The sequence below is a fragment of the Seriola lalandi genome, unplaced genomic scaffold (assembly GCF_002814215.2).
Source record: "Seriola lalandi dorsalis isolate HSWRI2012SDOR001 ecotype SW California unplaced genomic scaffold, Sedor1 jcf7180002054870, whole genome shotgun sequence".
Taxonomy (NCBI): domain Eukaryota; kingdom Metazoa; phylum Chordata; class Actinopteri; order Carangiformes; family Carangidae; genus Seriola; species Seriola lalandi.
Genome location: NW_019525423.1, coordinates 45188 through 54055, shown reverse-complemented (window position 1 = coordinate 54055; position 8868 = coordinate 45188). Strand labels below are relative to the sequence as shown.

The following is an 8868-nucleotide window of genomic DNA, read 5'->3' as shown; positions in this document are numbered from 1 at the left end:
GGCGACAGGAGCTTTGAAACAACAACAACAGCAGGAACAGCTGGTGACTCTGTAGAACAGACCGTCACATTTCGGTTCAGGCTTCGCAGTCTACGACAGCTAACGTAGACCACGTCCTCCGAAGACCACGTCCTCCGAAGGATGCGGCTCCTGAATTGGGACACAGCTTTTATCTGCAGTTCATATGGTCAAAACATTAATAATGAGCCTTTAATTAAACATTAGAAGCCATTTTACTTTCTTTTTTCCTTTTTTTTCATTTGCTTGATTCACTCAAGAGTTGTTTTATGTAAAGTTGCTGTTTGCTAAACCTCTGATGTCCACTCACAACCAGTTATCAGGAAGACTTCAGTGCTTCTTTCTGCATACTGCCTGTGTGACAGTGTGTTAGTGTTCAGTAGGGAGTATGCAGCATGAGGTTCCAAACACAGCCACTGATTTAGTGCTTCCAGCAGGCCGGGAGGGGTGCGTTTGATATTCGCTCCCCTGCGTTCGCTTCCTCACCTGGGATGACAGAGATGGTTTTGAGCGCTCGCAGCACCCTGAACGTCCTTAAGGCTGACACATTACCCAGGTCCACAAACTCAGTCACATATCTGCAACAAGCCGGGAGACAGAAGCACAAGAACAGACACACACAGAAGGGTATGACCGCACTGAACAACAACGAGCCGACACAGAGGGACAGAAAGATGGAGATACTGTGTAGAGACAGACAGAGAGAGATACAGCAGAGACGGGTCGGACAGTGGACGTTGACTGTTTGAAGGGGAAATCAGATGCTCAAAACGAATCACATGGATAGAAACTGGAGACAAACTAAAGTCAAAGATCCTCAGATTATGAAACATTTTCTACCTCTTCAATAAAACGAGCTCATTTCTTTGTTTTACTGGCTAATAATCTGGGTGTTTGCATAATACTTTTCAATTTTGGTGGCAGCTAATGATAACTTTATTAATTAAGTAATTTATTTTTTGTTATTTATTATTTTTGAGTTATTTTTCATGTTAAACATAACAATGTGTAAATTCTCACATTTAATGTACAAAAAAAATATATAATAGTAGGAGACATTAGTAGACATTAATTGGTGTTTACTTTATCAGTGCTATAAAGACAAACTGTCATTTCAACAGTGCTGCTAGCTGCTAGCTGCTACTGTTACTGTGGAAACAGATTTAGCAAATTCAGCAACTAGCAAATTGCTACAAACGAGACATTAAACATTAAATTTAACTTGCTTGTGTTTTCTGACATAAACGTTACTATTCTCATTGGTAAATAAAATTCATTGTCTGAATATTATAATAATAATAATAATTATAATAATTTATATTGGAATAATGCTCTCAACATTTATCTGACTGGTTTCTTGTAAGCTAATCGCCCAGTTAGCTTGCTGTTTGCAAGTCATCATTAGCAACTAGCCAATAAGCTACGGATTAAAAACTAATTTCTCTTTTTGTTATCTCATTAGCTGATGTTAACTTCAGTAAAATGTATGTTATTTTTTTACTTTCACAGTTGTTTAGCTGCAAAGGTAAAGTATAAAAACTACATGTGTGACATTAACAAACAGTTAGCCAACATTAGCTTTAACTTTAAGAACTTTTACTGTTTGAGTGAAGTTGACATCATTTAAAATTCTTATAAATTGTTAAATTTTTTAATACAACTTTTATCATTTATAATTTGCTAACCTTCACATTTTATCCGACTGTTGGCTGGTGAATCTTATATTTTTTTTATAAGAGGGTTATTTGCTTTGCATCCATTTATTCTGTATTTTGTGAAGATTATAAAGATTATCTAAGTATCTTTTAGCATCAAGTTGTAGTTTGTAACTACGAAACACTCAGATTATTAACTAATTAACCATTAAACTTCTGTCAGTGTAAAACAAACATCTCCAGTTAAGAATCAAGTGTTTGGCTTCGACACATCTGACTTCACCATTTCTTTACTCAGACCAGGTGATTACACCTGAGACCCCTGATTGGGCAGAGGGCGGGAGGTGGGCGGGGGCTGGAGCTGCAAGACACGGCAGACATGGGACGAACAAGAGAGGACGTTCACGACGACGTTACGATGACAAGGTTTGGTTTTTCTGCTCCTTGTCGCCCCCTGGTGGCGGTGGTGAGGCCTTACCTGGGATGACTGAGATAGTTTTCAGGGCTCTCAGCACTCTAAAGGTTCTCAGCGCCTGCAGGTTCCCTACTTTGATAAACTCTGTTAACAGCCTGTAGGGGGCAGTGTGGTGGTTGTCAACATACAACAAAAGAAGACAAACATAGCAGAGTCTGAAAATACTGTGGTGATTTAAAAGCACACTCCTGGTTTGTTACGGCGCCAACAGTGAACCAAATCCTCCAAATCAACTCTACAACTGAATTGTAGTGAGATTTAAAACCTCAGCACAGATCTGTGAGGATCTGGACGGGCTGTTAGCAGCTGTAACAGAATCAGGAAGTGTAACGTTACAGATCTGGAAAAGAAAAAAGATAAAAGAATCAGAGAGAATCAAATGTAAGTTTGTCTTTATCACCATAGTTTCCTGTGAAAATCATGATCTGTTATTTTATTTTGAAATGTTAAGTTTCACCCTCTCATTTAATTACGTCAATCACCATGAAGCGTCCAGACTAGAACCAGACCAGCAGCACGGCCGGTACTAGCAGTCGACTCTAGCTTGACTTGGATCCGCTGATCAATAAGAAACTTCTGCACGGAAATACTCAAAAATATTTAGATGAAGACTGTGAGATCGGTTTGAGAGCTCTAACAAAAGTGGATAAGACGACCTTTGAGTGGAGAATAATTTGTAAAACTGTCATGTCCCTCGTACATAGAGATTTGTCACAGTTCTTTAAATATGAAGATTTATATTGTTCATGTTTTAAATCTCAAAAATCTCCAGTATCAAAAATATCTGTAATAATCAACGTTGATTTGATGTTTTGTTTCTGTGGATCAGTAGCTGCAGTTTCCTTCAACAAACGGAGCATAACGAGGTCGAATGCGATGACGGATTTCCAGTCCAGGCTGTGAACACGTCTCCCTTTAGATCAAATCAGACGAGGCCGCGAGAGCCGGAAAGGCGCCAGGTGACGGCAGCCATTTTGGGTCCCCGGTTAGATGGAGTAATCTGATCCCGAGCTGCTAACGGCCCTCCATTACTGCTCATATTTCACCGCCGTTGACTGGCAGGCTGATTGAATTACAGTGAAGGCGTGGGGGGTGCGGGGTGCAGGGTGGGGGGGTTCACGGTGGCCAGAACAGGTCGTTTAGATGCAGGTAGAGCTGACCAGTAGATAGAGGCCGAAGGACCAGTTCAGCTCTGCTCGTAATGCTCCTACAGCGAGTTAGATACTGACTAATATCTGGATTTCTCCTATTTATACTGTATGTTCTCTAAATGTTTCTGATGACCCACTTTAAAGGAGATTAATATGAGATTTGACAGAAACACATGATGCTGTGGCAAAGCTATTAAAACAAGACTGAACTAAAATGTTATTTATTTTGTCTTTTTGCTTCTTTTATTCTCATAGAAAGTGGAAACTTTTCATGTTGTGACTAAAATTTAGACCCTGAAATCCTCCGTTACTCAGCAGAACCTCCGGCTCAGTTTGTTCTGACGTGTTTAAAACATCATGTGTTCATCTGCCCCGGACAGTAAATATACTTACTGTATGTTGTTATTAATTACTGAGACATGCATCAACATTTTCTTCTCCACACCTTCATGAACTGAACCCACGATCCTTTAGAATATAATAATAACCTCCAGGGAGAATTAGCATCCTCTCTTTATATATCATCACCTCTAAAATTCAGTGAACGATGATCAGGTCTCATTTCATTAGGGTTAATAATTTACTTATGTTTCTTAATTAACGTAGTGAAGATTTATTGATGATTTTATTAACTTCAAATATATAAAATGTTGCACCTTTAATTCAGTGAAAATGTCTGTGGAGCTGCTGGTCTGGTGATGGCAGCCATTAACATGTCATTACACCGGCAATATCAGCAGCACAGGGGCGGGCTGTGTGTGTGTGTGTGTGTGTGTGTGTGTGTGTGTGTGTGTGTGTGTGTGTGTGTGTGTGTGTGTGTATTTACCGACCATCACTCTGGTTTTAATAAAACCCGGGTACAGAGGGGTGATGTGATGTGTCGGGTGGAGTGTGTGTGTGTTTGTGGATGTAAAGGATGCTCGAATTTTGTGTGTGTGCCACCACACATTCACTTAACATGTTCTTCATCCTTGGTGCGTGTGTGTGTGTGTGTGTATTTACCGACCATCACTCTGGTTTTAATAAAACCCGGGTACAGAGGGGTGATGTGATGTGTCAGGGGTGGAGTGTGTGTGTGTTTGTGGATGTAAAGGATGCTCGAATTTTGTGTGTGTGCCACCACACATTCACTTAACATGTTCTTCATCCTTGGTGCGTGTGTGTGTGTGTGTGGGTGTGTGTGTGTGTGTGTGTGTGTGTGTGTGTGTGTATGTGTGTATGTGTGTGAAGAGGTGACTTATGTGTCCCTGTCCTGCTAAAGATCCATCTGACCACAGGACGGCCTTTGGTTGAAGGACACACACCTAGTGACATTGTGTGTGTGTGTGTGTGTGTGTGTGTGTGTGTGTGTGTGTGTGTCTGAGGCCAAACAAGAGATCAACACTTTGTCTGAATGACAGGAGAACAGATGGAGGGATGTGAGTGAGCAGCAGGAAAAACTCTGTGCAGCCCTTCTCTCTCAAACTCCACCAAAGATTTACTCAGTTTCCCAGAATTCCTTTTCACAGTCACTAGAAGAGGCTTTGAATTTGTTATCATCAGTATAGACATGGAAAATGTTGGAATATTTCAGAGATTTAAAGTGAGAAGGGAAATTATTTGTCAGTTTAGTAACAAATTACTTCATTTAGACCCTCAGATTATCACCATTCATTCCACTGAAAACTCTCAGTAAGAAATATAAAGATATATACAGGAAGTTGTGTCTGTGTTTGTCCTGGTGTCCACGTGAAGACGAAGCCGCTCTGACCCACTGAAACAGACAGAATGTAAAGCACTTCCCCAGCAGATGTGTTAAGTGTTTTAATGGTGGATTTGTCCTTTAAGTGAAGCTGTTTCTCCCTGTGAGAGAATCGGCCGCGGGTCATCGGGGTCGTATTATGTAACTCCGCAGACACGGCGTCCCGCCATCTCAGGGCACCTTCATCAGGACGTTTCAATTTAGTGGGCGGCCGCCGCGGAGGGGACACCGCTTCATTACGCCAAGCGGTAACCTCAAAGCCGAGCCTCGGGGTCAACTATTGATCCGATCGGTTCATTCTGATCGTTTATCTTCCCGGCGGCGTCCCTCGCCGCACGCTTCCAGCTCCTCAGCACTGTGATTGATCGCCGCCTGATCGCTAACCAAACCAAAGCGCAGTGATTTTCCATCAGTCAGTCAATTACTGAAGTGGGCAGGTCACGCTCTTTCCCGCTCTGAAACAAAACGCTGGCGGGTGGGCGTCGCCGATGGCGTTGAGAGGGAAAGAGACTCTGAGCTGCTGTTTGTGTCTCAGGCCTGAATTGAGGGTTTGACGGTCGTTCATGTGCCGAGTGAGTTTAAACCCTCCGCTTCTCAAAACCTGTAATTTGGAAAATGCCTGGGTGTCACTGAGAAAATCACTTTCGTCTCTTCTCCGCTGAAACAGTGAGGAAAGTCATCTCATCCTCCAGCCGGCACATTATTCACTGTCCCACTTTAGACCTGCTGTGTTTCTACGTTTACTCTTTCACATCGGCTGTTGTTTCTTTTGTTTTTGGTGATTTTAGTTTTAGAAAGGTCTTTCAGCACTCCTCCGTTATTGTGATACTTTATATGTAAGGCTGTTTTAAAAGGGAGAGAAAGCCGGAAAGCAACAAAATGCTGCTTTACAGTGAGTTGATAAAACACCGGGAAGACGCTTCCTGCATTGCGTGTGCGTGGCAGCTGCGTCGCTGAACTTCTGCAGCTTGTATGCATGTGTTTGTTCACACCGGCTGCGTTTGTGCTGCGCCAGCTCCATCTTTCGGTCGGATTCAAACGCCTTGGTGGTTTACGCTCCACGGCTACACGAATTTCATTTCATTATAAATTAATTTCTGATTTATTTTTGACAGAAAACGTCACTAAAATGTCACTGTCTCCACATGCAGCTGCTAAAATGGTTGAAAAATATATTCATATTTTCTCTTGTCTATGGCACGTTCTGGTGTGATGTGTGGTCTATTTTTGCGAGACGCCAAATCTCTAGATCATGTGACGCAGCTGCGAGACTTGAGATGCATGGGAGTTTTTCGCTGCAACCCATTCACATTCACACAGCCGCTACGCACACGCCACGCAGCCAGTGTGTTCCTGGCCTCAGGGGTTAGGTTTTAACCTATTACTATTACTCACTTTTAACTAAACGTTCTCGTGCCCATGATGGCTGCATCATGTAAATATCTTCTCGCCATTGTCACAGCGAGATTTGGTTCAGGGGCCTCACAAAGATCTACACAGGCGCCGCTTTCGTTTCTTGATCTCAGAATGAAAACAGTAGTGAGCTTTTCTCCTCGATTTTAATGTATCATTTAAATCTGTTTCTGTTCGATGTGAACGCTGTAGTGCTCCCAGTATTTAGGTAAGTATGTGAACGATTGCGTTGTCTACACGAACGTGTGGTTGAAAGGCGAGAAAACCTTGAGCGATCTGTACTCCACGTTACTGACAACTGTGTTTTTAAGTTTAACATCTACTGTCCTTCCCTCCAGACAGCCAGTGGCTTTTAGTCTGGATTGTGTTTCTGAACTAAACTAAGAAATACAAAGAGCCATTTTAAAGAGGACAAAAGTAACGTGGCAGTTAGTCGCATTTAAAGATCGGAGTGTCCTTAAACGTCCATCTGTGTCCACAGAAGTTAATATTTGAATCGTGCTGATGATTCTCAGATTGATTTTGTGAGTCGGAGAACAGCAGCTCTGTGTGTTTCATCAGAGCAGGTGTCGCCTCATTAAAGTGGAGGTGACCTCAGTTTGGAAACAAATCCCATGATTGTTTAGAAAAGCGTTTACAGTGAAAAGGAACGGAGGGAGACGCCATTTTTCACTGCTGACCAGCCCCTGGGGAAATGTGCTTCTAATGGAGGGACAAACAACCCCCCCCCCCCCCCCCCCCCCCCGACCTTTCGGAGCAGGACAGATCGCATTGTGTGATGGGATTTAATCCAAGGAGAGCAGAGGTCAGTGAGCAGAGCAAGGCACTAATACTGCCAGGGTACAGGGTTCAAATCCCACAGAGGTCACTGTCACTCAAACAGCATGTGTCCTGACACACAACACACAGAGCACAACAAAATACTGAAAGGAAATATTATCAGATACATGTGATTAATCCTGTTAGCTGTAACTGTTAGCTGTAGCTGTTAGCTGTAGCCGTTAGCTGTAGCTGTTAGCTAAAAGATATTCAACATCTAGATTCTAGATGATGTTTAATCCATAAGAATGCATCATGTTATTTGAAATCATCATATGTTTCATGTGGAAATTTTAATTTGAAAAACGTCAGTTAAAAGTAAACTTTACTTTGAAATATGGAGTGAAAGTAAGAGAAGTGGAGTATAAGTATCAGCGGACGTCACTTCACTGCAGACAAGCTGTTTTTAAAGCAGCTTCTTCTTATTAAGAACATAATGATTTATGACGCTGCAGCCTGAAGGATGTCGTCCTTCCAGCGTTTGGACGGACAGCACAATGAGACGGCAACTTCTGAAGTTAGACAGCAGACTTTCTCCTTACTGTGCAAATGTGTCGGAGTTTAACAAACACTTCTGCTTAGCCGTGGAAACGTCTGCAGCTTCCTGCTGCACGGCCGCAGAGACAGGTCTGTGTTGGGCTTTAATTCTCGGCTTTAATCCCATCAGTCGTGTCATATTAACTCAACTCTCTGCTGCTCCGACTTTCTCTCCTCAACTCGCAGATTAAGTCTTTTCTACTTTGCACCTCTTTTTTCCTGGTCAGATGTTTCACAATAAAAGTCCTTCAGTGGCTGAAGCAGCATAATCAACCCTCCCTTTCCTGGTGTTCTTTTAATGTGAAAGATCTACAGGAAGTGCCGACTGTAGCGTGACACGTAACAAAGTGAGGCAGGATCGAATACACTGGATTTAAACCAGATGGTTTTTTTATTGTTCCTTGTTTGCAGAAGTTTGGATCCTCTTTTATTTTTAATATGACGTTTTATTTGTTTATTTTTTCTTTTGTTTTGTGAAATTTCAAAACGAGAAAGAAAAAGAATTTGGACGAAATAACTTCAGATAAAAAGATGCAAAGACTCAGGAGTCAAGATCATTCACTGCAATTCTTTTTCCAGAGCGCCTCACCCCCTCACCGTCCACCCCCTCACCCTCTCACCCTCTCACCCCCTCACCCCCTCACCCTCTCACCCCAGCTCCACCCCCTGCAGTGATGTCATTGTCCTGGAGGCGGAGTCTGTTTCTGACCTGTACAGTGACGTTAAAGCGACAGCTCTCTGAGCTTGTCGACATGTTTATTTTCCTCTAGTTCTTTTCAGTGGAATTAATGAAGTTGATATTTCGGCCTCTGCTGCTTTTATTTTGAATTTTTTTATTCCTTTTTTTAAAATATGAATATTTATTAAAGTGTGTGTGTGTGTGTGTGTGTGTGTGTGTTTGACTCACGCCATGACAATGACGCTGAAGTCGAGCCAGTTCCAGGGGTCCCTCAGGAAGGTGAAGGGCCCCACACAGAAACCTCTCGCCAGGATCTTTATGAGCGACTCAAAGGTGTAGATACCTGTGAAGGTGTACCTGGGGGGGGGGGGGGGGGGGGG

The 8868-nt window shown here is 42.6% G+C and overlaps 1 protein-coding gene across 1 annotated transcript in view; it reads right to left on the bottom strand.

Annotated features, from left to right (window-relative positions):
- Nucleotides 1–8868, bottom strand: part of LOC111671160 (sodium channel protein type 2 subunit alpha-like) — a gene marked incomplete at its 3' end in the record, with an annotated part of 101925 nt that overhangs the window by 82147 nt on the left and 10910 nt on the right. The window contains exons 5-6 of the mRNA XM_087179818.1: nt 8717–8845; nt 505–596 (exon numbers count right to left, since the gene is read on the bottom strand). Coding sequence (XP_087035944.1) covers nt 505–596; nt 8717–8845 — 221 coding nt within the window. The remainder of the gene's footprint in view (nt 1–504; nt 597–8716; nt 8846–8868) is intronic.